This window comes from Somniosus microcephalus, chromosome 5, assembly GCF_052327205.1.
Source record: "Somniosus microcephalus isolate GS21.2 chromosome 5, FLI_Smic_1.0, whole genome shotgun sequence".
NCBI lineage: Eukaryota > Metazoa > Chordata > Chondrichthyes > Squaliformes > Somniosidae > Somniosus > Somniosus microcephalus.
The window spans coordinates 1480270-1507860 of record NC_140991.1 but is presented as its reverse complement, the minus strand read 5'-3'; the positions used below and the strand labels follow the sequence as shown (position 1 = coordinate 1507860).

The 27591-nt window shown below is 52.4% G+C and overlaps 1 protein-coding gene across 1 annotated transcript in view; it reads left to right on the top strand.

Annotated features, from left to right (window-relative positions):
- LOC147116799 (uncharacterized) overlaps positions 1-27591 on the top strand; it is a 77545-nt gene that overhangs the window by 24567 nt on the left and 25387 nt on the right. Inside the window, exons 3-5 of the mRNA XM_085987164.1 lie at positions 10575-10679; positions 24553-24731; positions 27295-27591. The exon at positions 27295-27591 is cut by the window's right edge and continues 2064 nt beyond it. Coding sequence (XP_085843290.1) covers positions 10575-10679; positions 24553-24731; positions 27295-27591 — 581 coding nt within the window. The remainder of the gene's footprint in view (positions 1-10574; positions 10680-24552; positions 24732-27294) is intronic.

Genomic DNA, 27591 nt, shown 5'->3' with positions numbered 1-27591 from the left:
TCCCGCGTTTCTTCCTCTGGCGGGAGGGGTAAAGCTTTGCCCTCGGGCGACGACCTCTGGCTTTCGGGGTTCGCAGCCTGCGCGCCGGCTTCAGTTTATTCTGAAAGCGCGAGAACAGCTGATTGCGTTCCTTGTTCCCTTTCTCGACAGGGGCAACCGGGCGCTGGGGACAACCAGTTGGCGGCGGACAGTTCCAGCTCTTGGTCCTTTACGGAAAGCTGCTGTAAGCCGCTGGGCGGAATCTCGCTCGGTCCCGTTCTCCCTCGCTCGCTCGGTCCCCCTCGCTCGCACGGTCTCGCTCGCTCTCTCGGGCTCTGTCTCTCCCGCTCGCTCGGGCTCTGTCTCTCCCCCAGCGGTTTTCAATCGCTCCTCCCAGCCCTTCTCGCAGTCCGGTCCTTTCCTCCCCCGGCTGCGGCTGAGTTCTCCGCGGGTTTTTTTTTTTTTATTATTACCTCCCGCGCCTTACGATCCCGGTCGCAGCGCCTCGCGGCCTCGGTAGGTGCCTGGCCTTTTTCCCCTGTCGCGGTCGAGCTGTCTCTCGACGCTGTTGCGTCTCCCAGCCCGCTTGTGCCCGGTCTCTCACACCGGCTGCGTTCCCGCTTGTAGCCCGGTCTCTCACACCGGCTGCGTTCCCGCTTGTAGCCCGGTCTCTCACACCGGCTGCGTTCCCGCTTGTAGCCCGGTCTCTCACACCGGCTGCGTTCCCGCTTGTAGCCCGGTCTCTCACACCGGCTGCGTTCCCGCTTGTAGCCCGGTCTCTCACACCGGCTGCGTTCCCGCTTGTAGCCCGGTCTCTCACCCCGGCTGCGTTCCCGCTTGTGCCCGGTCTCTCACACCGGCTGCGTTCCCGCTTGTAGCCCGGTCTCTCACACCGGCTGCGTTCCCGCTTGTAGCCCGGTCTCTCACACCGGCTGCGTTCCCGCTTGTAGCCCGGTCTCTCACACCGGCTGCGTTCCCGCTTGTAGCCCAGTCTCTCACACCGGCTGCGTTCCCGCTTGTAGCCCGGTCTCTCACCCTGGCTGCGTTCCCGCTTGTAGCCCGGTCTCTCACACCGGCTGCGTTCCCGCTTGTAGCCCAGTCTCTCACACCGGCTGCGTTCCCGCTTGTGCCCGGTCTCTCACACCGGCTGCGTTCCCGCTTGTAGCCCGGTCTCTCACACCGGCTGCGTTCCCGCTTGTAGCCCGGTCTCTCACACCGGCTGCGTTCCCGCTTGTAGCCCGGTCTCTCACCCTGGCTGCGTTCCCGCTTGTAGCCCGGTCTCTCACACCGGCTGCGTTCCCACTTGTAGCCCGGTCTCTCACACCGGCTGCGTTCCCGCTTGTAGCCCGGTCTCTCACACCGGCTGCGTTCCTGCTTGTAGCCCGGTCTCTCACACCGGCTGCGTTCCCGCTTGTAGCCCGGTCTCTCACACCGGCTGCGTTCCCGCTTGTAGCCCGGTCTCTCACACCGGCTGCGTTCCCGCTTGTAGCCCAGTCTCTCACACCGGCTGCGTTCCCGCTTGTAGCCCGGTCTCTCACACCGGCTGCGTTCCCGCTTGTAGCCCGGTCTCTCACACCGGCTGCGTTCCCGCTTGTAGCCCGGTCTCTCACACCGGCTGCGTTCCCGCTTGTAGCCCAGTCTCTCACCCTGGCTGCGTTCCCGCTTGTAGCCCGGTCTCTCACACCGGCTGCGTTCCCGCTTGTAGCCCGGTCTCTCACCCCGGCTGCGTTCCCGCTTGTGCCCGGTCTCTCACACCGGCTGCGTTCCCGCTTGTAGCCCGGTCTCTCACACCGGCTGCGTTCCCGCTTGTAGCCCGGTCTCTCACACCGGCTGCGTTCCCGCTTGTAGCCCGGTCTCTCACACCGGCTGCGTTCCCGCTTGTAGCCCGGTCTCTCACACCGGCTGCGTTCCCGCTTGTAGCCCGGTCTCTCACACCGGCTGCGTTCCCGCTTGTAGCCCAGTCTCTCACACCGGCTGCGTTCCCGCTTGTAGCCCGGTCTCTCACCCTGGCTGCGTTCCCGCTTGTAGCCCGGTCTCTCACACCGGCTGCGTTCCCGCTTGTAGCCCAGTCTCTCACACCGGCTGCGTTCCCGCTTGTGCCCGGTCTCTCACACCGGCTGCGTTCCCGCTTGTAGCCCGGTCTCTCACACCGGCTGCGTTCCCGCTTGTAGCCCGGTCTCTCACACCGGCTGCGTTCCCGCTTGTAGCCCGGTCTCTCACCCTGGCTGCGTTCCCGCTTGTAGCCCGGTCTCTCACACCGGCTGCGTTCCCGCTTGTAGCCCGGTCTCTCACCCTGGCTGCGTTCCCGCTTGTAGCCCGGTCTCTCACACCGGCTGCGTTCCCGCTTGTAGCCCGGTCTCTCACACCGGCTGCGTTCCCGCTTGTAGCCCGGTCTCTCACCCTGGCTGCGTTCCCGCTTGTAGCCCGGTCTCTCACACCGGCTGCGTTCCCACTTGTAGCCCGGTCTCTCACACCGGCTGCGTTCCCGCTTGTAGCCCGGTCTCTCACACCGGCTGCGTTCCCGCTTGTAGCCCGGTCTCTCACACCGGCTGCGTTCCCGCTTGTAGCCCGGTCTCTCACACCGGCTGCGTTCCCGCTTGTAGCCCAGTCTCTCACACCGGCTGCGTTCCCGCTTGTAGCCCAGTCTCTCACACCGGCTGCGTTCCCGCTTGTAGCCCGGTCTCTCACCCTGGCTGCGTTCCCGCTTGTAGCCCGGTCTCTCACACCGGCTGCGTTCCCGCTTGTAGCCCAGTCTCTCACACCGGCTGCGTTCCCGCTTGTGCCCGGTCTCTCACACCGGCTGCGTTCCCGCTTGTAGCCCGGTCTCTCACACCGGCTGCGTTCCCGCTTGTAGCCCGGTCTCTCACACCGGCTGCGTTCCCGCTTGTAGCCCGGTCTCTCACACCGGCTGCGTTCCCGCTTGTAGCCCGGTCTCTCACACCGGCTGCGTTCCCGCTTGTAGCCCGGTCTCTCACACCGGCTGCGTTCCCGCTTGTAGCCCGGTCTCTCACACCGGCTGCGTTCCCGCTTGTAGCCCGGTCTCTCACACCGGCTGCGTTCCCGCTTGTAGCCCGGTCTCTCACACCGGCTGCGTTCCCGCTTGTAGCCCGGTCTCTCACACCGGCTGCGTTCCCGCTTGTAGCCCGGTCTCTCACCCTGGCTGCGTTCCCGCTTGTAGCCCGGTCTCTCACACCGGCTGCGTTCCCGCTTGTAGCCCAGTCTCTCACACCGGCTGCGTTCCCGCTTGTGCCCGGTCTCTCACACCGGCTGCGTTCCCGCTTGTAGCCCGGTCTCTCACACCGGCTGCGTTCCCGCTTGTAGCCCGGTCTCTCACACCGGCTGCGTTCCCGCTTGTAGCCCGGTCTCTCACCCTGGCTGCGTTCCCGCTTGTAGCCCGGTCTCTCACACCGGCTGCGTTCCCGCTTGTAGCCCGGTCTCTCACCCTGGCTGCGTTCCCGCTTGTAGCCCGGTCTCTCACACCGGCTGCGTTCCCGCTTGTAGCCCGGTCTCTCACCCTGGCTGCGTTCCCGCTTGTAGCCCAGTCTCTCACACCGGCTGCGTTCCCGCTTGTAGCCCGGTCTCTCACACCGGCTGCGTTCCCGCTTGTAGCCCAGTCTCTCACACCGGCTGCGTTCCCGCTTGTAGCCCGGTCTCTCACCCTGGCTGCGTTCCCGCTTGTAGCCCGGTCTCTCACACCGGCTGCGTTCCCGCTTGTAGCCCGGTCTCTCACACCGGCTGCGTTCCCGCTTGTAGCCCGGTCTCTCACACCGGCTGCGTTCCCGCTTGTAGCCCGGTCTCTCACACCGGCTGCGTTCCCGCTTGTAGCCCAGTCTCTCACACCGGCTGCGTTCCCGCTTGTAGCCCAGTCTCTCACACCGGCTGCGTTCCCGCTTGTAGCCCGGTCTCTCACACCGGCTGCGTTCCCGCTTGTAGCCCAGTCTCTCACACCGGCTGCGTTCCCGCTTGTAGTCCGGTCTCTCACACCGGCTGCGTTCCCGCTTGTAGCCCAGTCTCTCACACCGGCTGCGTTCCCGCTTGTAGCCCAGTCTCTCACACCGGCTGCGTTCCCGCTTGTAGCCCAGTCTCTCACACCGGCTGCATTCCCGCTTGTAGCCCGGTCTCTCACACCGGCTGCGTTCCCGCTTGTAGCCCGGTCTCTCACACCGGCTGCGTTCCCGCTTGTAGCCCGGTCTCTCACACCGGCTGCGTTCCCGCTTGTAGCCCGGTCTCTCACACCGGCTGCGTTCCCGCTTGTAGCCCGGTCTCTCACACCGGCTGCGTTCCCGCTTGTAGCCCGGTCTCTCACACCGGCTGCGTTCCCGCTTGTAGCCCGGTCTCTCACACCGGCTGCGTTCCCGCTTGTAGCCCAGTCTCTCACACCGGCTGCGTTCCCGCTTGTAGCCCAGTCTCTCACACCGGCTGCGTTCCCGCTTGTAGCCCAGTCTCTCACACCGGCTGCGTTCCCGCTTGTAGCCCAGTCTCTCACACCGGCTGCGTTCCCGCTTGTAGCCCAGTCTCTCACACCGGCTGCGTTCCCGCTTGTAGCCCGGTCTCTCACACCGGCTGCGTTCCCGCTTGTAGCCCGGTCTCTCACACCGGCTGCGTTCCCGCTTGTAGCCCGGTCTCTCACACCGGCTGCGTTCCCGCTTGTAGCCCGGTCTCTCACCCCGGCTGCGTTTGCCTGCACCGCGGCTGCCGTGCCCTACGCTGCCCCAGTCTCAGCGCCTCTGGCCCCGACTTCTGTCCGGCTCCTTTCCCCGGTCGTGGTCGAGTTCTCCGCCCTTATATCCTCCGTTTTTTTTATTATTTTCTCCCCTACTCACAGTCAACGTGGCCGACTTGCTTCTCGTGGCTGATCGGCTCACTCACCACCGTGATGGAAGGGACGATCACTGCCTGTTGCTGATGGAAGGCTTCATGTCAGAATTCTTCCTTCTTCCTTGCTTTGCAGACTCGAGTCTTCTCTCAGCAGAATGACGAGGGCGGATGCCTCTTCTCGACGCCCGTTAACTGCTTCGGATGTATCGCTGCTGCAGGGTAAGATCGAACTCGTCGCCACTGTAAAGTCTGTGTGTTATATTGCGAATGACTACACAGACCACAAGAGTAAACTTTAACAGGACTTTACTATTCGAAGGTCAGGGCGGATCTGCCCAATAACTCATTACACAGCACTTATATACCGGTGTGGTCACCACCGGTATTACAGTATACAGCAGCCAAGATAAAGTAGTGCAACACCTAAAATAGTTCTCTTAAAGGTGGAACGGTTACATACACTACACCTTCTTTGTGAGAGACGGATATTTGGAGAGAGACAAAGGTAGAGAGCTTTCTGGTTTGAATCAACACTCGCTCAGGTACTTCTGGCTTCAGGCCAGAGCTTTGCACTTGTATTTAACTTTCAGTGCCATAGCATTAATTCGATACATCTAATGGGGGCTGCAATGGGTGCAAACGTTGGCTTACTGGATTGCATTCAGAGGGCTCAGAGACGCCGTGAGAGAGTGCCAGTTGTGGCCAGACAGAGAAAGGCCAACAGGCGTCGGCACAGGAGGCCTTACCCACCCAGGGTATACCGCCAGCAGTTCTCATATCTGAACATGTCTGAGGAGCAGTGTGTTCAGAGGCTGCGATTCAGAAGGGCGGTGGTCACTGAGATCTGCCACCTGCTTCAGAGAGATCTGCAGCCACAGCTGAGGAGCAGGACGTCTCTGTCAGTGGCAGTGAAGGTGATGCTGGCTCTCAACTTCTATGCCACCAGTTCCTTCCAATCCGCTACTGGGGACATTTCCAACATCTCCCAGTTCGCAGTACATTGCTGCATCCACCAGGTGACCAATGCCCTTTTCAGAAGGAGACGTCAGTTCATCTCCTTCCCCATGACCCTCGACAAGCAGCAAGAGCGTGCAATGGGATTTGCAGCATTAGCGGGCTTCCCCATGGTGCAGGGCGTCATTGACTGCACGCATGTGGCTTTGCGGGCACCTCTAGAGAATGCCGAGGATTACCGCAACCGGAAGGGCTACCATTCGCTCAACGTGCAGTTGGTGTGTGACCACAGGCAGCTCATACTAGCTGTCAATGCCCGCTTTCCAGGCAGCAGCCACGATGCCTTCATCCTGCGCCAGACTTCTGTGGTAGACCTTTTCCAGGCCCAGCCTCACCCACGAGGATGGCTTCTTGGGGACAAAGGCTATTTTTTGTGCACCTGGCTGATGACCCCGCTCCGTGCGCCCAGCACCCCTGCAGAACAGCGATACAATGACAGCCATCAAGCAACCAGGAACATCATTGAGCACACAATCGGCATGCTCAAGCAACGGTTCTGCTGTCTGGATCGTTCCGGGGGAGCCCTACAGTACTCGCCTGAGCGAGTCTCCCATTTCGTTGTCGTGTGCTGCATGCTGCACAACCTGGCTATCCGCAGGACTCAGCCACTGCCAGCAGACATTGGAGGACCACCAGAGGAGGAGGAGGAGGACCAGGATGGGAGGGAGGCAGAAAGTGCAAGGGCCGTCAGTCTGCGGCTTATTACAACTCGGTTCTAGGCCCCCTCTCAGGGAATGGCTTGTGCCAATGAAGGAAGATGAATGTAGCCGCTCCGCAAGCCCTTAGCCGATCAAGGCAACCAATACTTCCAAAAGCAAACATGGACAGTGCGATTAAAGAAAATTTTTTACTCTTATAACTCTGTGCCCTTCCTGCATGACAAACTAATTCAGAGAAACCCCCCCAAACAAAAACACACCAGTCTCGGCCTTTATATAAAAAACAAAGTGTGGAGATGCCGGAGTTGGACTGGGGTGGACAAATGTAAGAAATCACACAACACCAGGTTATAGTCCAACAGCTTTATTTGAAATCACAAGCTTTCGGAGCGCTGCACTTCACCTGAAGAAGGAGCAGCGCTCCGAAAGCTTGTGATTTCAAATAAAGCTGTTGGACTATAACCTGGTGTTGTGTGATTTCTTACATAAAAAACAAAAACGCCAGTCTCGGCCTGTTTATAAAAAAGAAATACAACAGTCTCGGCCTGTTTATAAAAAACAACAAAATTGGCCAGACCTTCTACTTTTTCACCTGCGAGGGTGATCTGTCTCGCTTCCGGGCATGGCCCCTACCCGCCCTGCAGCTCCTCCTCAATGGGACCCCAGTGGCTACAGCAAGGCTGGGGGAAGGCTGCTGAGGGTCAGATGGTGAGACGACAGATGCCCTTGGGGGACGGCCTGGACCAGCTCTGGGCCTGGAGGGCCCGGCTGCGGACTGCTCCAACTCTGCTTGGGCGGCAGCAGTCTGTCCTACGGGTGGTGGCAGCTGCAGTGGAGGAGTGACAGTGTTGGCTGCAGGAATGCTGCCAACCTGACAGAGCACAGGCACTCCCTGGTCGGCTGATTCACTGGCACTCGCACGGGCCAGCACTGCAGCATGCGCAGCAATCTGCTGAAGCACAGACTGCTGGGCTGTTGCGGCGTGGCGAGTGCCCCGGCGATGCCTGGCTGAGCCAGCGAGGGTGGCAGCAGTTAGTGCCCGTGTGGCCCTGGTCTGTGTCTGGATGACACCAGCCAGTAAATGCACGGCACGACTGAGCACTTGGCTGGAGGCCGCCTGTGCTGCCGCGAAGTCCTGCAGACTCCTGGCCTGTGCTGCACTGAATTCTTGCAGACTCCTGGTCTGTGCTGCTCCGAATTCCTGAACACTCCTTGCCAGAGACTCTATGGAGTCCGGCATCCTTGCCACTGCAGCCATGAGCTCAGTGTGCCTGCACTCAGCCTGGGCGCCCATTTCACCAAGGAGCCGCACCTTCTCTGCGCTCACTGTAGCAGGACTGGAGGCCACACTCTCCCTCCGGGGAGAAGGCCGCTGAGCTTCCCCACCCCTCCCGCGTTGCTGCAGCCCACTGGTCCCCGGAGCATCACTCTCCTCCGACACTTCCCCCCTGCTCCCCTCCAGGGAAGACGTGTCCCCAGCATGGCCATGGGCTGCCTCGGCCGAGGGTGTCCCTGATGGGCCGGCTTCCTCTTCCTCCTCCTCTAGTTCTGAGTCCGACGCAGTGCCAGCTTGAGGGGCCGCCTCCTCACCTGGCGAGTCACTATCTGAAAGCAGGGAGGCACAAGAGTTGCTTTAGAGTGAGGACAGGACGGCAGCGAGGGAGGCATGAGTGCTGCTATGCACTGCATTGGTTCGATAGTGGCAAAGGATGCTGGCGTGAGGTGCAGGTGGAAAGAGAGAGGTCAAAAAGGTGAGGATCTTACCATTGGTGCCCAGAACAGAGTCGGCATCTCCAGTCGCGACAGGGCCAATCAGCCGGCCTGCCATGATCTGCTCCACTCGCAGCTCTAGGTCGCTGAGCTGCTTAATGTCAGGACGGCCTCCCCCGGTCTGGCGCTGCTGTCTCCGGTTGTGCGCCAGCTTGCCCTGCAAGAGAGAGGACGGCCTCTAAGTACAGTGTGAAGCCCTGATCTTGCCTGCACAGCCTCCCATGGTGGAATAGCCCTGACAGTGTGAAGCCCTGATCTTGCCTGCACAGCCTCCCATGGTAGAATAGCCCTGACAGTGTGAAGCCCTGATCTTGCCTGCACAGCCTCCCATGGTGGAATAGCCCTGACAGTGTGAAGCCCTGATCTTGCCTGCACAGCCTCCCATGGTGGAATAGCCCTGACAGTGTGAAGCCCTGATCTTGCCTGCACAGCCTCCCATGGTAGAATAGCCCTGACAGTGTGAAGCCCTCATCTTGCCTGCACAGCCTCCCATGGTGGAATAGCCCTGACAGTATGAAGCCCTCATCTTGCCTGCACAGCCTCCCATGGTGGAATAGCCTTGACAGTGTGAAGCCTTCATCTTGCCTGCACAGCCTCCCATGGTGGAATAGCCCTGACAGTATATTAGCTCCTGAATATGCAAGTGCTTTTCATGACAGTCCCATAGCTGCTGGATGAGGGCTGGGCAGTAGGGCTTTCACGTCCCTTTGGCCATCAACTGAGGAGCACATGCAGGGATGAGGAAGATACTGGAAAGGGTACTCACCCTGACAACCCGAGTGAGGTCGTTGAATTTTTTACGGCATTGGAGGGGAGTCCTGGCAACCACGCTGTTGGAGGCGACCCTGCTTGCCACCTCCCTCCAGGCTTTCCGATATTCGGAGGGCAGCGGCCTCCTGCCAACTTCAGGGAACAGAACATGGCGTCTGCGCTCAACTGCGCCAACCAGCACCCTCAGGTTACCCTCGCCGAAGCGCTGCGCTCTCTCCCTTGGCTTCTCCATTCTCCTGGGTGTGGAGCAGTTGAATTAGCAGTGTTCAGGCCTTCCCTCAGGGCTGCAGTGTGCAGGGCGTGGCAGCCAAACAATTCCACCCTCCCCCTTTAAGTGCTGACCGGCACCTGACTGTCTGCCTTCAATCAATAGCTCGCCGCACCTGCGCTGCGCCCGCCCTCGGTGGTAGCGCCCCGGATCGCCGGCTTAGCGCCTTATGATACTCGTGCATCGCCTGCTTTAGCGCTGCAGCAACCTCTTGGGGCGATGCAACTGAATATCGGCGAAGGTGGTGCTAAGTTGCGCCGGGTGCTAAGTTGCGCCGGGCGCAAAGTTTTGTGACCGCCCGGCTGTAGCACCCCAAACGCGGCTATACCGAATTTCTAGGCCAAGGGATCATTCAATACCGGCACGAGTGGTCATTCACTACTGACACGAGTGACATTCACTACTGACACGAGGGGTCATTCACTACTGACACGAGTGACATTCACTACTGACACGAGGGGTCATTCACTACTGACACGAGGGGTCATTCACTACTGACACGAGGGGTCATTCACTACTGACACGGGGGGTCATTCACTACTGACACAAGGGTGCCATCACTACTGACATGAGGGGCAAACCCTACTGACAAGAGGGGACAATCACTACTGACACGAAGTGTCATTCACTACTGACTTGAGGGGTCATTGACGACTGGCACGGGGGGTCATTCACTACCGACATGAGGGATCATTCACTATGAACATGAGGGGTCATTCACTACCGACACGAGGGGTTATTCAGTACCAACACGAGGGGGCAATCACTACGACACGAGGGGCCATTCACGACTGACACAAGGGGAAATCACGACTGACATGAGAGGTCTTTCACTACTGAAACGATGGGTCTTTCACTACCGACACAAGGGATATTTTACTACCGACACGAGGAGTCATTCACTATCGACACGAGGGCAATCACTACTGACACAAGTGGCAATCACAACTGACATGAGGGGCAATCATTACTGACACGAGAGGTCATTCACTACCAACATGAGGGGTCATTCACTACCGACACGAGGGATCATTCACTACCAACACGAGGGGTCACTTACTACGAATACAAGGGGGCAATCACTCTGACATGAGGGGTCATTCACTACCAACACGAGGGGTCACTTACTACGAATACAAGGGGGCAATCACTCTGACATGAGGGGTCATTCACTACCAACACGAGGGGTCATTCACTACTGATACAAGGGTATCATTACCAATACATGGGGATCAATACCGACACGAGGATCATGTTCTAAATGAGCTATAGCTCACACTGTCCTTTATTTACAGATTCAGGAAAAACTTAAGAAATTTGCGCAGATCATCAACTCAGTCCGGAACTGGCTTGAGAAATCCCTCCCAAACAGCGGGAATGATACCAAGATCAGAATTTCTGTAAGTGGGAGGCTTTTCAACCGAAAGCTGTGGCTGGATCAGGATGGCAGCAGTTGTTACTGTGTAGAGGGAGCTTTACTCTACATCTAACCCGTGCTGTACCTGCCCTGGGAGTGTTTGATGGGACAGTGTAGGGGGAGCTTTACTCTGTATCTAACCCGTGCTGTACCTGCCCTGGGAGTGTTTGATGGGAGAGTGTAGAGGGAGCTTTACTCTGTATCTAACCCGTGCTGTACCTGCCCTGGGAGTGTTTGATGGGACAGTGTAGAGGGAGCTTTAATCTATATCTAACCCGTGCTGTACCTGCCCTGGGAGTGTTTGATGGGACAGTGTAGAGGGAGTTTTACTCTGTATCTAACCCATGCTGTACCTGCCCTGGGAGTGTTTGATGGGACAGTGTAGAGGGAGCTTTACTCTGTATCTAACCCCGTGCTGTACCTGCCCTGGGTGTTAAGTCTGTGAGTTGTTCAAGTAATTAATACTCAGACTTAATCAGTAACAATAAAACAGGTCTTTACTGGTTGGAGGTAGGGACTACACTGAATACAAGATTACTGCACAGTGCTTATCACAGAATCACAGAAACCCCACAGTGCAGATAGAGGCCATTTCGGCCCATCGAGCCTGCACCGACACATATCCCACCCCATCCCCGTAACCCCTACACCAACACATATCCCACCCTAGCCCCGTAACCCCACGTATTTAATCCCCCTAACACTAAGGGTCAATTTATCAAAGCCAATCAAACCTAACCCGCACATCTTTGGACTGTGGGAGGAAACCGGAGCACCCGGAGGAAACCCACGCAAACACGGGGAGAAAGTGCAAACTCCACACAGACAGTCACCCGAGGCCGGATTCGAACCCGGGTCCCTGGCGCTGTGAGGCAACAGTGCTAACCACTATGCCACCGTGCTTGCCCTTATATACCGGTGTGTTCACCCCCGGTATTACGTCTACAGCAGCCTGAGAAAGTAGTACATCTCTTAAGGTGGAACAGGCTTAAGCTCTCTTAAGGTGGAACAGGTTACATACACAACACTGGGAGTGTTTGATGGGACAGTGTAGAGGGAGCTTTACTCTGTATCTAACAAGTGCTGTACCTGCCCTGGGAGTGTTTGATGGGACAGTTTAGAGGGAGCTTTACTCTGTATCTAACTCATGCTATACCTGCCCTGGGAGTGTTTGATGGGACAGTGCAGAGGGAGCTTTACTCTGTATCTAACCCATGCTGTACCTGCCCTGGGAGTGTTTGATGGGACAGTGTAGAGGGATCTTTACTCTGTATCTAACCCGTGCTGTACCTGCCCTGAGAGTGTTTAATGGGACAGTGTAGAGGGAGTTTTACTCTGTATCTAACCCGTGCTGTACCTGCCCTGGGAGTGTTTGATGTGACAGTGTAGAGGGAGCTTTACTCTGTATCTAACCCCATGCTGTACCTGCCCTGGGAGTGTTTGATGGGACAGTGTAGAGGGAGCTTTACTGCATGTAGCATTTGTAACAAAATAGACGAGTTAATGGCACAAATAACTACATATGGGTATGATCTTGTGGCCATTACAGAAACATGGCTGCAGGGTGACAATGCCTGGGAATTAAACATACCAGGTTATTTAACGATCAGGAAGGACAGGCAGGAAGGAAGGGGAGGTGGGGTGGCTATGTTAATAAAGGAAGGAATCACTGTAATACAGAGAAATGATATTGGGTCAAAAGATCAGGATAATGAAACAGTTTGGGTGGAGGTAAGGAATAATAAGGGGAAAAAAACACTAGTGGGCGTAGTCTATAGGCCTCCGAACAGTGGCAACTCTGTTGGACGGAGTATCAATCAGGAAATAGTTGAGGCTTGTAATAAGGGAACATCTATAATTATTGGGGATTTTAACTATCATATTAATTGGACAAATCAAATTGGGCAGGGCTGCCTTGAGGATGAGTTCATTGAGTGTATTAGGGATGGGTTTCTTGAGCAGTATGTAACTGAACCGACCAGGGGGCAAGCAACCTTAGATCTGGTCCTGTGTAACGAGACAGGATTAATTAAAAATGTCCTAGTAAAGGATCCCCTTGGAATGAGTGACCATAACATGGTTGAATTCCATATTCAATTAGAGGGTGAGAAGGTTGGATCTCAAACAAACGTGCTAAGCTTGAATAAAGGAGACTATGAAGGTATGAGAGCGGAATTGAGTAGAGTGGATTGGGAAAATAGATTAAAGGGTAAGACGATACATGATCAGTGGTGTACATTTAAGGAGTTATTTTACAACTTCCAAAAAATATATATTCCACTGAGAAGAAAAGGGTGTAAAAGAAAAGACAGCCATCCGTGGCTAAGTAAAGAAATTAAGGATAGTATTTGACTAAAAACAAGGGCATATAAGGTAGCCAAATCTAGTGGGAGGATAGAGGATTGGGAAAACTTTAAAAGACAGCAAAAAATAACAAAAAGATTGATTAAGAAAGGGAAGATAGATTATGAAAGTAAATTAGCAAAAAATATAAAAACAGAGAGTAAGAGTTTTTATAGTTATACAAAAACAAAAAGGGTGGCTAAAGTAAATGTTGGTCCCTTAGAGGATGAGACCGGGAAATTAATGGTGGGAAATATGGAGATGGCAAAAACACTGAATATTTTGTATCAGTCTTTACAGTAGAGGACACTAAGAATATCCCAACACTGGACAAACAGGGGGCTATAGGGGGGGAGGAGCTAAACACGATCAAAATCACTAAGGAAGTGGTACTCGGTAAAATAATGGGACTCGAGGCGGATAAATCACCTGGACCTGATGGCTTACATCCTAGGGTCTTGAGGGAAGTGGCGGTAGGGATTGTGGATGCATTAGTAATAATTTTCCAAAACTCCCTGGACTCGGCAAAGGTCCCGGCAGACTGGAAAACTGCTAATGTAACACCCTTATTTAAAAAGGGCAGTAGACAGAAGGCTGGAAACTATAGACCGGTTAGCCTAACATCTGTGGTAGGTAAAATTTTGGAGTCCATTATTAAGGAGACAGTAACAGGACATTTGGATAATCATCATTTAATAGGACAAAGTCAGCATGGTTTTATGAAGGGGAAGTCATGTTTGACAAATTTGCTGGAGTTCTTTGAGGAAGTAACATATAGGGTGGATAAAGGGGAACCAGTGGATGTAGTGTATTTAGACTTCCAAAAGGCATTTGACAAGGTGCCACACAAAAGATTATTGCTTAAGATAAAAAATCACGGGATTGGGGGTAATATTCTGGCATGGATAGAGGATTGGCTATCTAACAGAAGGCAGAGAGTTGGGATAAATGGTTCATTCTCAGACTGGCAATCAGTAACTAGTGGTGTTCCGCAGGGGTCAGTGCTGGGTCCCCAACTCTTTACAATCTATATTAACGATTTGGAGGAGGGGACCGAGTGTAACATATCAAAGTTTGCAGATGATACTAAGATGGGAGGGAAAGTAGTGAGTGAGGAGGACATAAAAAACCTGCAAGGGGACATAGACAGGCTAAGTAAGTGGGCAGAGATTTGGCAGATGGAATACAATACTGGAAAGTGTGAGGTTATGCACTTTGGCAGGAAAAATCGTAGAGCAAGTTATTATCTTAATGGCAAGAAACTGGAAAGTACTGAAGTACAAAGGGATCTGGGGGTCCTGGTGCAGGAAACTCAAAAGGTTAGTATGCAGGTGCAGCAAGTGATTAAGAAGGCCAATGGAATGTTGGCTTTCATTGCTAGGGGGATAGAATATAAAAATAGGGAGGTATTGCTTCAGTTGCACAAGGTATTGGTGAGACCGCACCTGGAATACTGCGTACAGTTTTGGTGTCCATACTTAAGAAAGGACATACTTGCTCTCGAGTCAGTACAAAGAAGGTTCACTCGGTTAATCCCGGGGATGAAGGGATGGACATATGAGGAGAGGTTGAGTAGATTGTGACGCTACTCATTGGAGTTCAGAAGAATGAGAGGCGATCTTATTGAAACATATAAGATTGTGAAGGGGTTGGATCGGGTGGATGCGGGGAGGATGTTCCCAATGTTGGGTGAAACTAGAACTAGGGGGCATAGTCTTAGAATAAGGTGCTGCTCTTTCAAAACTGAGATGTGGAGGAACTACTTCACTCAGAGGGTGGTAGGTCCATGGAATATGCTGCCCCAAAAAGCTGTAGAAGCTACATCATTACATAAATTCAAAACAGAAATAGACAGTTTCCTAGAAGTAAAGGGAATTAAGGGTTACGGGGAGCGGGCAGGAATTTGGACATGAGTCTAGGTTCGGATCGGACATGGCCCTGTGGGTAGCGGAGCGGGCCCAGGGGCCGTGTAGCCTGATCCTGCTCCTATTTCATGTGTCTAATTCCGTTAGATTCAGGAGATGGTTCTGTGATAGTGGATTGGCGGTTAGGATCAGATCAGCCATGATCTTATTGAATGGCAGAGCAGGCTCGAGGGGCCGATTGGCCTACTCCTGCTCCTATTTCTTATGTTCTTATGTATCTAACCCCATGCTGTACCTGCCCTGGGAGTGTTTGATGGGACAGTGTAGAGGGAGCTTTACTCTGTATCTAACCCGTGCTGTACCTGCCCTGGGAGTGTTTGATGGGACAGTGTAGCGGGAGCTTTACTCTGTATCTAACCCATGCTGTACCTGCCCTGGGAGTGTTTGATGGGACAGTGTAGCGGGAGCTTTACTCTGTATCTAACCCATGCTGTACCTGCCCTGGGAGTGTTTGATGGGACAGTGTAGCGGGAGCTTTACTCTGTATCTAATCCGTGCTGTACCTGCCCTGGGAGTGTTTGATGGGACAGTGTAGAGGGAGCTTTACTCTGTATCTAACCCGTGCTGTACCAGCCCTGGGAGTGTTTGATGGGACAGTGTAGAGGGAGCTTTACTCTGTATCTAACCCATGCTGTACCTGCCCTGGGAGTGTTTGATGGGACAGTGTAGCGGGAGCTTTACTCTGTATCTAATCCGTGCTGTACCTGCCCTGGGAGTGTTTGATGGGACAGTGTAGAGGGAGCTTTACTCTGTAACTAACCCGTGCTGTACCTGCCCTGGGAGTGTTTGATGGGACAGTGTAGAGGGAGCTTTACTCTGTAACTAACTCATGCTATACCTGCCCTGGGAGTGTTTGATGGGACAGTGCAGAGGGAGCTTTACTCTGTATCTAACCCATGCTGTACCTGCCCTGGGAGTGTTTGATGGGACAGTGTAGAGGGATCTTTACTCTGTATCTAACCCGTGCTGTACCTGCCCTGAGAGTGTTTAATGGGACAGTGTAGAGGGAGTTTTACTCTGTATCTAACCCGTGCTGTACCTGCCCTTGGAGTGTTTGATGTGACAGTGTAGAGGGAGCTTTACTCTGTATCTAACCCCATGCTGTACCTGCCCTGGGAGTGTTTGATGGGACAGTGTAGAGGGAGCTTTACTGCATGTAGCATTTGTAACAAAATAGACGAGTTAATGGCACAAATAACTACATATGGGTATGATCTTGTGGCCATTACAGAAACATGGCTGCAGGGTGACAATGCCTGGGAATTAAACATACCAGGTTATTTAACGATCAGGAAGGACAGGCAGGAAGGAAGGGGAGGTGGGGTGGCTATGTTAATAAAGGAAGGAATCACTGTAATACAGAGAAATGATATTGGGTCAAAAGATCAGGATAATGAAACAGTTTGGGTGGAGGTAAGGAATAATAAGGGGAAAAAAACACTAGTGGGCGTAGTCTATAGGCCTCCGAACAGTGGCAACTCTGTTGGACGGAGTATCAATCAGGAAATAGTTGAGGCTTGTAATAAGGGAACATCTATAATTATTGGGGATTTTAACTATCATATTAATTGGACAAATCAAATTGGGCAGGGCTGCCTTGAGGATGAGTTCATTGAGTGTATTAGGGATGGGTTTCTTGAGCAGTATGTAACTGAACCGACCAGGGGGCAAGCAACCTTAGATCTGGTCCTGTGTAACGAGACAGGATTAATTAAAAATGTCCTAGTAAAGGATCCCCTTGGAATGAGTGACCATAACATGGTTGAATTCCATATTCAATTAGAGGGTGAGAAGGTTGGATCTCAAACAAACGTGCTAAGCTTGAATAAAGGAGACTATGAAGGTATGAGAGCGGAATTGAGTAGAGTGGATTGGGAAAATAGATTAAAGGGTAAGACGATACATGATCAGTGGTGTACATTTAAGGAGTTATTTTACAACTTCCAAAAAATATATATTCCACTGAGAAGAAAAGGGTGTAAAAGAAAAGACAGCCATCCGTGGCTAAGTAAAGAAATTAAGGATAGTATTTGACTAAAAACAAGGGCATATAAGGTAGCCAAATCTAGTGGGAGGATAGAGGATTGGGAAAACTTTAAAAGACAGCAAAAAATAACAAAAAGATTGATTAAGAAAGGGAAGATAGATTATGAAAGTAAATTAGCAAAAAATATAAAAACAGAGAGTAAGAGTTTTTATAGTTATACAAAAACAAAAAGGGTGGCTAAAGTAAATGTTGGTCCCTTAGAGGATGAGACCGGGAAATTAATGGTGGGAAATATGGAGATGGCAAAAACACTGAATATTTTGTATCAGTCTTTACAGTAGAGGACACTAAGAATATCCCAACACTGGACAAACAGGGGGCTATAGGGGGGGAGGAGCTAAACACGATCAAAATCACTAAGGAAGTGGTACTCGGTAAAATAATGGGACTCGAGGCGGATAAATCACCTGGACCTGATGGCTTACATCCTAGGGTCTTGAGGGAAGTGGCGGTAGGGATTGTGGATGCATTAGTAATAATTTTCCAAAACTCCCTGGACTCGGCAAAGGTCCCGGCAGACTGGAAAACTGCTAATGTAACACCCTTATTTAAAAAGGGCAGTAGACAGAAGGCTGGAAACTATAGACCGGTTAGCCTAACATCTGTGGTAGGTAAAATTTTGGAGTCCATTATTAAGGAGACAGTAACAGGACATTTGGATAATCATCATTTAATAGGACAAAGTCAGCATGGTTTTATGAAGGGGAAGTCATGTTTGACAAATTTGCTGGAGTTCTTTGAGGAAGTAACATATAGGGTGGATAAAGGGGAACCAGTGGATGTAGTGTATTTAGACTTCCAAAAGGCATTTGACAAGGTGCCACACAAAAGATTATTGCTTAAGATAAAAAATCACGGGATTGGGGGTAATATTCTGGCATGGATAGAGGATTGGCTATCTAACAGAAGGCAGAGAGTTGGGATAAATGGTTCATTCTCAGACTGGCAATCAGTAACTAGTGGTGTTCCGCAGGGGTCAGTGCTGGGTCCCCAACTCTTTACAATCTATATTAACGATTTGGAGGAGGGGACCGAGTGTAACATATCAAAGTTTGCAGATGATACTAAGATGGGAGGGAAAGTAGTGAGTGAGGAGGACATAAAAAACCTGCAAGGGGACATAGACAGGCTAAGTAAGTGGGCAGAGATTTGGCAGATGGAATACAATACTGGAAAGTGTGAGGTTATGCACTTTGGCAGGAAAAATCGTAGAGCAAGTTATTATCTTAATGGCAAGAAACTGGAAAGTACTGAAGTACAAAGGGATCTGGGGGTCCTGGTGCAGGAAACTCAAAAGGTTAGTATGCAGGTGCAGCAAGTGATTAAGAAGGCCAATGGAATGTTGGCTTTCATTGCTAGGGGGATAGAATATAAAAATAGGGAGGTATTGCTTCAGTTGCACAAGGTATTGGTGAGACCGCACCTGGAATACTGCGTACAGTTTTGGTGTCCATACTTAAGAAAGGACATACTTGCTCTCGAGTCAGTACAAAGAAGGTTCACTCGGTTAATCCCGGGGATGAAGGGATGGACATATGAGGAGAGGTTGAGTAGATTGTGACGCTACTCATTGGAGTTCAGAAGAATGAGAGGCGATCTTATTGAAACATATAAGATTGTGAAGGGGTTGGATCGGGTGGATGCGGGGAGGATGTTCCCAATGTTGGGTGAAACTAGAACTAGGGGGCATAGTCTTAGAATAAGGTGCTGCTCTTTCAAAACTGAGATGTGGAGGAACTACTTCACTCAGAGGGTGGTAGGTCCATGGAATATGCTGCCCCAAAAAGCTGTAGAAGCTACATCATTACATAAATTCAAAACAGAAATAGACAGTTTCCTAGAAGTAAAGGGAATTAAGGGTTACGGGGAGCGGGCAGGAATTTGGACATGAGTCTAGGTTCGGATCGGACATGGCCCTGTGGGTAGCGGAGCGGGCCCAGGGGCCGTGTAGCCTGATCCTGCTCCTATTTCATGTGTCTAATTCCGTTAGATTCAGGAGATGGTTCTGTGATAGTGGATTGGCGGTTAGGATCAGATCAGCCATGATCTTATTGAATGGCAGAGCAGGCTCGAGGGGCCGATTGGCCTACTCCTGCTCCTATTTCTTATGTTCTTATGTATCTAACCCCATGCTGTACCTGCCCTGGGAGTGTTTGATGGGACAGTGTAGAGGGAGCTTTACTCTGTATCTAACCCGTGCTGTACCTGCCCTGGGAGTGTTTGATGGGACAGTGTAGCGGGAGCTTTACTCTGTATCTAACCCATGCTGTACCTGCCCTGGGAGTGTTTGATGGGACAGTGTAGCGGGAGCTTTACTCTGTATCTAACCCATGCTGTACCTGCCCTGGGAGTGTTTGATGGGACAGTGTAGCGGGAGCTTTACTCTGTATCTAATCCGTGCTGTACCTGCCCTGGGAGTGTTTGATGGGACAGTGTAGAGGGAGCTTTACTCTGTATCTAACCCGTGCTGTACCAGCCCTGGGAGTGTTTGATGGGACAGTGTAGAGGGAGCTTTACTCTGTATCTAACCCATGCTGTACCTGCCCTGGGAGTGTTTGATGGGACAGTGTAGCGGGAGCTTTACTCTGTATCTAATCCGTGCTGTACCTGCCCTGGGAGTGTTTGATGGGACAGTGTAGAGGGAGCTTTACTCTGTAACTAACCCGTGCTGTACCTGCCCTGGGAGTGTTTGATGGGACAGTGTAGAGGGAGCTTTACTCTGTAACTAACCCGTGCTGTACCTGCCCTGGGAGTGTTTGATGGGACAGTGTAGAGGGAGCTTTACTCTGTATCTAACCCGTGCTGTACCTGCCCTGGGAGTGTTTGATGGGACAGTGTAGAGGGAGTTTTACTCTGTATCTAACCCCGTGCTGTACCTGCGCTGGGAGTGTTTGATGGGACAGTGTAGAGGGAGCTTTACTCTGTATCTAACCCGTGCTGTACCTGCCCTGGGAGTGTTTGATGGGACAGTGTAGAGGGAGCTTTACTCTGTATCTAACCCGTGCTGTACCTGCCCTGGGAGTGTTTGATGGGACAGTGTAGAGAGAGCTTTACTCTGTATCTAACCCGTGCTGTACCTGCCCTGGGAGTGTTTGATGGGACAGTGTAGAGGGAGCTTTACTCTGTAACTAACCCGTGCTGTACCTGCCCTGGGAGTGTTTGATGGGACAGTGTAGCGGGAGCTTTACTCTGTATCTAATCCGTGCTGTACCTGCCCTGGGAGTGTTTGATGGGACAGTGTAGCGGGAGCTTTACTCTGTATCTAACCCGTGCTGTACCTGCCCTGGGAGTGTTTGATGGGACAGTGTAGAGGGAGCTTTACTCTGTATCTAACCCATGCTGTACCTGCCCTGGGAGTGTTTGATGGGACAGTGTAGAGGGAGCTTTACTCTGTATCTAACCCGTGCTGTACCTGCCCTGGGAGTGTTTGATGGGACAGTGTGGAGGGAGCTTTACTCTGTATCTAACCCATGCTGTACCTGCCCTGGGAGTGTTTGATGGGACAGTGTAGAGGGAGCTTTACTCTGTATCTAACCCGTGCTGTACCTGCCCTGGGAGTGTTTGATGGGACAGTGTAGAGGGAGCTTTACTCTGTATCTAACACGTGCTGTACCTGCCCTGGGAGTGTTTGATGGGACAGTGTAGAGGGAGCTTTACTCTGTGTCTAACCCATGCTGTACCTGCCCTGGGAGTGTTTGATGGGACAGTGTAGAGGGAGCTTTACTCTGTATCTAACCCTGTGCGGTACCTGCCCTGGGAGTGTTTGATGGGACAGTGTAGAGGGAGCTTTACTCTGTATCTAACCCATGCTGTACCTGCCCCGGCAGTGTTTGATGGGACAGTGTAGAGGGAGCTTTACTCTGTATCTAACCCTGTGCTGTACCTGCCCTGGGAGTGTTTGATGGGACAGTGTAGAGGGAGCTTTACTCTGTATCTAACCCTGTGCTGTACCTGCCCTGGGAGTGTTTGATGGGACAGTGTAGAGGGAGCTTTACTCTGTATCTAACCCGTGCTGTACCTGCCCTGGGAGTGTTTGATGGGACAGTGTAGAGGGAGCTTTACTCTGTATCTAACCCGTGCTGTACCTGCCCTGGCAGTGTTTGATGGGGAGAGTGTAGAGGGAGATTTACTCTGTATCTAACCCATGCTGTACCTGCCCTGGGAGTGTTTGATGGGACAGTGTAGAGAGAGCTTTACTCAGTATCTAACCCTGTGCTGTACCTGCCCTGGGAGTGTTTGATGGGACAGTGTAGAGGGAGCTTTACTCTGTATCTAACTCGTGCTGTACCTGCCCTGGGAGGGTTTGATGGGACAGTGTAGAGGGAGCTTTACTCTGTATCTAACCCGTGCTGTACCTGCCCTGGGAGTGTTTGATGGGACAGTGTAGAGGGAGCTTTACTCTGTATCTAACCCGTGCTGTACCTGCCCTGGGAGTGTTTGATGGGACAGTGTAGCGGGAGCTTTACTCTGTATCTAACCCGTGCTGTACCTGCCCTGGGAGTGTTTGATGGGGACAGTGTAGAGGGAGCTTTACTCTGTATCTAACCCGTGCTGTACCTGCCCTGGGAGTGTTTGATGGGACAGTGTAGCGGGAGCTTTACTCTGTATCTAACCCGTGCTGTACCTGCCCTGGGAGTGTTTGATGGGACAGTGTAGAGGGAGCTTTACTCTGTATCTAACCCGTGCTGTACCTGCCCTGGGAGTGTTTGATGGACAGTGTAGAGGGAGCTTTACTCAGTATCTAACCCGTGCTGTACCTGCCCTGGGAGTGTTTGATGGGACAGTGTAGAGGGAGCTTTACTCTGTATCTAACCCGTGCTGTACCTGCCCTGGGAGTGTTTGATGGGACAGTGTAGAGGGAGCTTTACTCTGTATCTAACCCGTGCTGTACCTGCCCTGGCAGTGTTTGATGGGGAGAGTGTAGAGGGAGATTTACTCTGTATCTAACCCATGCTGTACCTGCCCTGGGAGTGTTTGATGGGACAGTGTAGAGAGAGCTTTACTCAGTATCTAACCCTGTGCTGTACCTGCCCTGGGAGTGTTTGATGGGACAGTGTAGAGGGAGCTTTACTCTGTATCTAACTCGTGCTGTACCTGCCCTGGGAGGGTTTGATGGGACAGTGTAGAGGGAGCTTTACTCTGTATCTAACCCGTGCTGTACCTGCCCTGGGAGTGTTTGATGGGGACAGTGTAGAGGGAGCTTTACTCTGTATCTAACTCGTGCTGTACCTGCCCTGGGAGGGTTTGATGGGACAGTGTAGAGGGAGCTTTACTCTGTATCTAACCCGTGCTGTACCTGCCCTGGGAGTGTTTGATGGGACAGTGTAGCGGGAGCTTTACTCTGTATCTAACCCGTGCTGTACCTGCCCTGGGAGTGTTTGATGGGACAGTGTAGCGGGAGCTTTACTCTGTATCTAACCCGTGCTGTACCTGCCCTGGGAGTGTTTGATGGGACAGTGTAGCGGGAGCTTTACTCTGTATCTAACCCGTGCTGCACCTGCCCTGGGAGTGTTTGATGGGGCAGTGCAGAGGGAGCTTTACTCTGTATCTAACCCCATGCTGTGCCTGCCCTGGGAGTGTTTGATGGGACAGTGTAGAGGGAGCTTTACTCTGTATCTAACCCGTGCTGTACCTGCCCTGGGAGTGTTTGATGGGACAGTGTAGAGGGAGCTTTACTCTGTATCTAACCCGTGCTGTACCTGCCCTGGGAGTGTTTGATGGGACAGTGTAGAGGGAGTTTTACTCTGTATCTCACCCCGTGCTGTACCTGCGCTGGGAGTGTTTGATGGGACAGTGTAGAGGGAGCTTTACTCTGTATCTAACCCATGCTGTACCTGCCCTGGGAGTGTTTGATGGGACAGTGTAGAGGGAGCTTTACTCTGTATCTAACCCCGTGCTGTACCTGCCCTGGGAGTGTTTGATGGGACAGTGTAGAGGGAGCTTTACTCTGTATCTAACCCCGTGCTGTACCTGCCCTGGGAGTGTTTGATGGGACAGTGCAGAGGGAGCTTTACTCTGTATCTAACCCTGTGCTGTACCTGCCCTGGGAGTGTTTGATGGGACAGTGTAGAGGGAGCTTTACTCTGTATCTAACCTGTGCTGTACCTGCCCTGGGAGTGTTTGATGGGACAGTGCAGAGGGAGCTTTACTCTGTATCTAACCCCGTGCTGTACCTGCCCTGGGAGTGTTTGATGGGACAGTGTAGAGGGAGCTTTACTCTGTATCTAACCCGTGCTGTACCTGCCCTGGGAGTGTTTGATGGGACAGTGCAGAGGGAGCTTTACTCTGTATCTAACCCCGTGCTGTACCTGCCCTGGGAGTGTTTGATGGGACAGTGTAGAGGGAGCTTTACTCTGTATCTAACCCCGTGCTGCACCTGCCCTGGGAGTGTTTGATGGGACAGTGTAGAGGGAGCTTTACTCTGTATCTAACCCGTGCTGTACCTGCCCTGGGAGTGTTTGATGGGGACAGTGTAGAGGGAGCTTTACTCTGTATCTAACCCGTGCTGTACCTGCCCTGGGAGTGTTTGATGGGACAGTGTAGAGGGAGCTTTACTCTGTATCTAACCCCGTGCTGTACCTGCCCTGGGAGGGTTTGATGGGACAGTGTAGAGGGAGTTTACTCTGTATCTAACCCGTGCTGTTCCTGCCCTGGGAGTGTTTGATGGGACAGTGTAGAGGGAGCTTTACTCTGTATCTAACCCGTGCTGTACCTGCCCTGGGAGTGTTTGATGTGACAGTGTAGAGGGAGCTTTACTCTGTATCTAACCCGTGCTGTACCTGCGCTGGGAGTGTTTGATGGGACAGTGTAGAGGGAGTTTACTCTGTATCTAACCCGTGCTGTTCCTGCCCTGGGAGTGTTTGATGGGACAGTGTAGAGGGAGCTTTACTCTGTATCAATCCCGTGCTGTTCCTGCCCTGGGAGTGTTTGATGGGACAGTGTAGAGGGAGCTTTACTCTGTATCTAACCCGTGCTGTACCTGCCCTGGGAGTGTTTGATGGGACAGTGTAGAGCGAGCTTTACTCTGTATCTAACCCGTGCTGTACCTGCCCTGGGAGTGTTTGATGGGACAGTGTAGAGGGAGCTTTACTCTGTATCTAACCCCGTGCTGTACCTGCCCTGGGAGTGTTTGATGGGACAGTGTAGAGGGAGCTTTACTCTGTATCTAACCCGTGCTGTACCTGCCCAGGAAGTGTTTGATGGGACAGTTTAAATGGAACTAGTTTGATTTTTACAACAACCCAGCAGATTTCCTGGTGCCAGCCACTGATGACCCGATTTATTGAATTGAATTTCACAAGTTGCTGTGGTGGATTTGCCTCAGGAGCCCCCTCCCCCCTCCCCCCATCCCCAAGCAGTCTGGCACCAGCCTGCGGTAGCTGACATACCCGGGCTGTCGCCTGTGTGGGTGGAATGCCAATACAATGGAGAGTATTGGCCACACTCCTGTACAAAGTGTTTGTTAAATGGCGTTGAGCTGAGTCTGACTTCTCACCGTGACGCCATTGGATAATCCAGACCTTCTGCATTCTCTTTGAAAGGTCGTGCGCTCAGGGCTGCAGGAGCAGAGGTCGAAGGTCGAGGAAGTGCGGCAGGAGGCTGGAGAGACGTTGGACAGATTCAATGTCCCTGGGCAATGGAGAACTTTCACCAGCGAGCTCCTGGATACTCTCTCCAAACTGGATCATCTCCGCGGCCTGGCCACACTCTACCTGGACATGTGAGTAAACCAGATCATCGAATGATACGGCACAGACAGAGGCCATTCGGCCCATCGTGTCTGTGCGGGTCTTTGGTAGAACTATCTAATTAGTCCTGCTCCCTCCGCTCTTTCCCCAGGGCCCTGTATATGATTCCCTTTGAGTATTTATTCAATTCCCTTTTGAAAGTTACTATTGAATCTGCTTTCAGGCAGCACATTCCAGATCACAACAACTTGCTGTGTAAAAAAATCTCCCCTCTGGTTCTTTTGCCAATCACTTTAAATCTGTGACCTCTGGTTACCGACCCTCCTGCCACTGGAAACAGTTTCTCCTTATTTACTCCATCAAAACCCCTCATGAGTTTGAACACCTCAATCAAATCTCCCCTTAACCTAAAATAGCAACAGAAAATGCTGGAAACACTCAGCAGGTCAGGCAGCATCGAGGAGAGAGAAACAAAGTCAACGTTTGAGGTCAAACCCTTCGTCAGAACTGGGAAAGGTTCGGGAGGAGAGATTTTGAAGCAGGGGGCGGGGAGGAGGAGAGGAAAGAACAAAGGGAAGGTCTGTGATAGGGTGGAAGGCAGGAGATGGTAATGGGACAAGTTAAGAAACAAAAGATGGCTCTAGATGATGTGTGAATGATGATGGCAGCAACATTAACAGTTACCATGTGAGGAAACAAGAGAAACAATATATATAAAGAAATACAGGGGCCAATTCATAGCCTGAAATTGTTGAACTCGATGTAAGTCCAGAGGGCTGTAAAGTGCCTAATCGAAAGAGGAGGTGCTGTTCCTCGAGCTTACACTGAGCTTCATTGGAACAGTGTAAGAGGCCGACGACGGTGAGGTCTGAGTGGAGCGGAGAATTAAAGTGACAGGCGACCGGAAGCTCGGGGTCACCCTTACGGACTGAACGGAGGTGTTCCGCAAAGCGGTCACCCAATCTGCCTTTGGTCTCCCCAATGTAGAGGAGACCGCATCGTGAGCAGCAAATACAGTATACAACCCCAGCTTCTCCAGTCTCTCCACATAACGGAAGTCCCTCATCCCTGGAACCATTCTAGTAAATCTCCTCTGCACCCTCTCCAAGGCCCTGACATCACGCCAGTGCAGCGCTGTGGGGCGTTTTACTACGTTAAAGGCGCTATATCAATGCAAGTTGTTGATTTTGTTGTTGGCTCTCCTAATTCTTCCTTCAAAAATGTATCACTACACTCCTCTCTGTGTTAAATTTCATCTGCCATGTGTCTGCCCATTTCACCAGTCTGTTACTAACCTCCTCACTGTTACTACATTTCCGAGTTTCTTGTCACCTGTAAACTTTGAAATGATGCCCTGTATACCCAAGTCCAGGTCATTAATATGTATCAAAAGAGCAGTGGTCCCAACACCGACCCCTGGGGAACACCACTGTACACTTCCCCCCGGTCTGATAAATATCCCTTCACCACTGCAAAAGCAAAATACTGCGGATGCTGGAAATCTGAAATAAAGACAGAAAACGCTGGAAACACTCAGCAGGTCAGGCATCATCTGTGGAGAGAGAAACAGAGTTAACGTTTCAGGTCGAAGATCCTTCGTCAGGACCGAGAAATGTTAGAGATGCAACAGGCTCTCACCATTCCTCTCTGCTTTCAGTCCCTTAGCCAGCTTGTATCCACATCGCCACTGCCCTTTAAACCCAAGGCTTCACCTTTGCCAACAAGTCTATTATGTGACACTTTGCCGAGCGCCTTGTGAAGATGAATATAAGAATGAAATAAAATCAAAGATACGAGTCGCCCCCTCCACAACTCCTCTTTGTGTCTCGACTATTTTGGTGTGGGGGAGGGGAGAGCAGCTTCCTGAGGAGTGGTGCTGAGAAACCGATTCTAAACTCTAATACCGACAGCCATAGCTCAGTGGGTCGCACTCGCGTCTGAGTCAGGAGTCCTGGGTTTAAGTTCCAATCCAGAGACTTGAGCACATAATCCAGGCCGACACTCACAGTGCAGTACCGAGAATATTGCACTGTCGGAGGGGCAGTACTGAGGGAGCGCTGCACTGTCGGAGGGGCAGTACTGAGGGAGCGCTGCACTGTCGGAGGGGCAGTACTGAGGGAGCGCTGCACTGTCGGAGGGGCAGTACTGAGAGAGCACTGCACTGTCGGAGGGGCAGTACTGAGAGAGCACTGCACTGTCGGAGGGGCAGTACTGAGGGAGCACTGCACTGTCGGAGGGGCAGTACTGAGGGAGCGCTGCACTGTCGGAGGGGCAGTACTGAGGGGGCTCTGCATTGTCGAAGGAGCAGTACTGAGAGAGCGCTGCACTGTCGGAGGAGCAGTACTGAGAGAGCGCTGCACTGTCGGAGGGGCAGTACTGAGGGAGTGCTGCACTGTCGGAGGGGCAGTACTGAGGCAGCGCCGCACTGTCAGAGTGTCTGTCTCCCACTCCCAGCAGTCCTCAATATTGCTGCATTCTTTGCCAATCGATAAGAGAATCGAGCGGGTTAGGGAGATAGTTATCCAATCAGCAGGGATCTGGATTGGATGTGCTGAGCTATGGGCCACTCTCACCCTGGACTAATCTCTGTCTCAGGCTCAACGTCATCGAAGGTTCTCTAAACAACATGTCACAGATCAGCAAATTAATCCAGGAATGTGAGCTGGAGCTGGTGGAAGCAAACAACAGGATTCTGAACAACCCTCGAGAGATTGAGAGCTGCAGGAGACAGCTGGAGGTACGGCCAGTAGAGAGACACTCTCACTCTCACACACTCTCACACACTCACACACTCACTCTCTCACTCTCTCACACTCACACACTCACTCTCTCACTCTCACACTCTCTCACACTCTCACACACTCTCTCTCTCACTCTCTCACACTCACACAC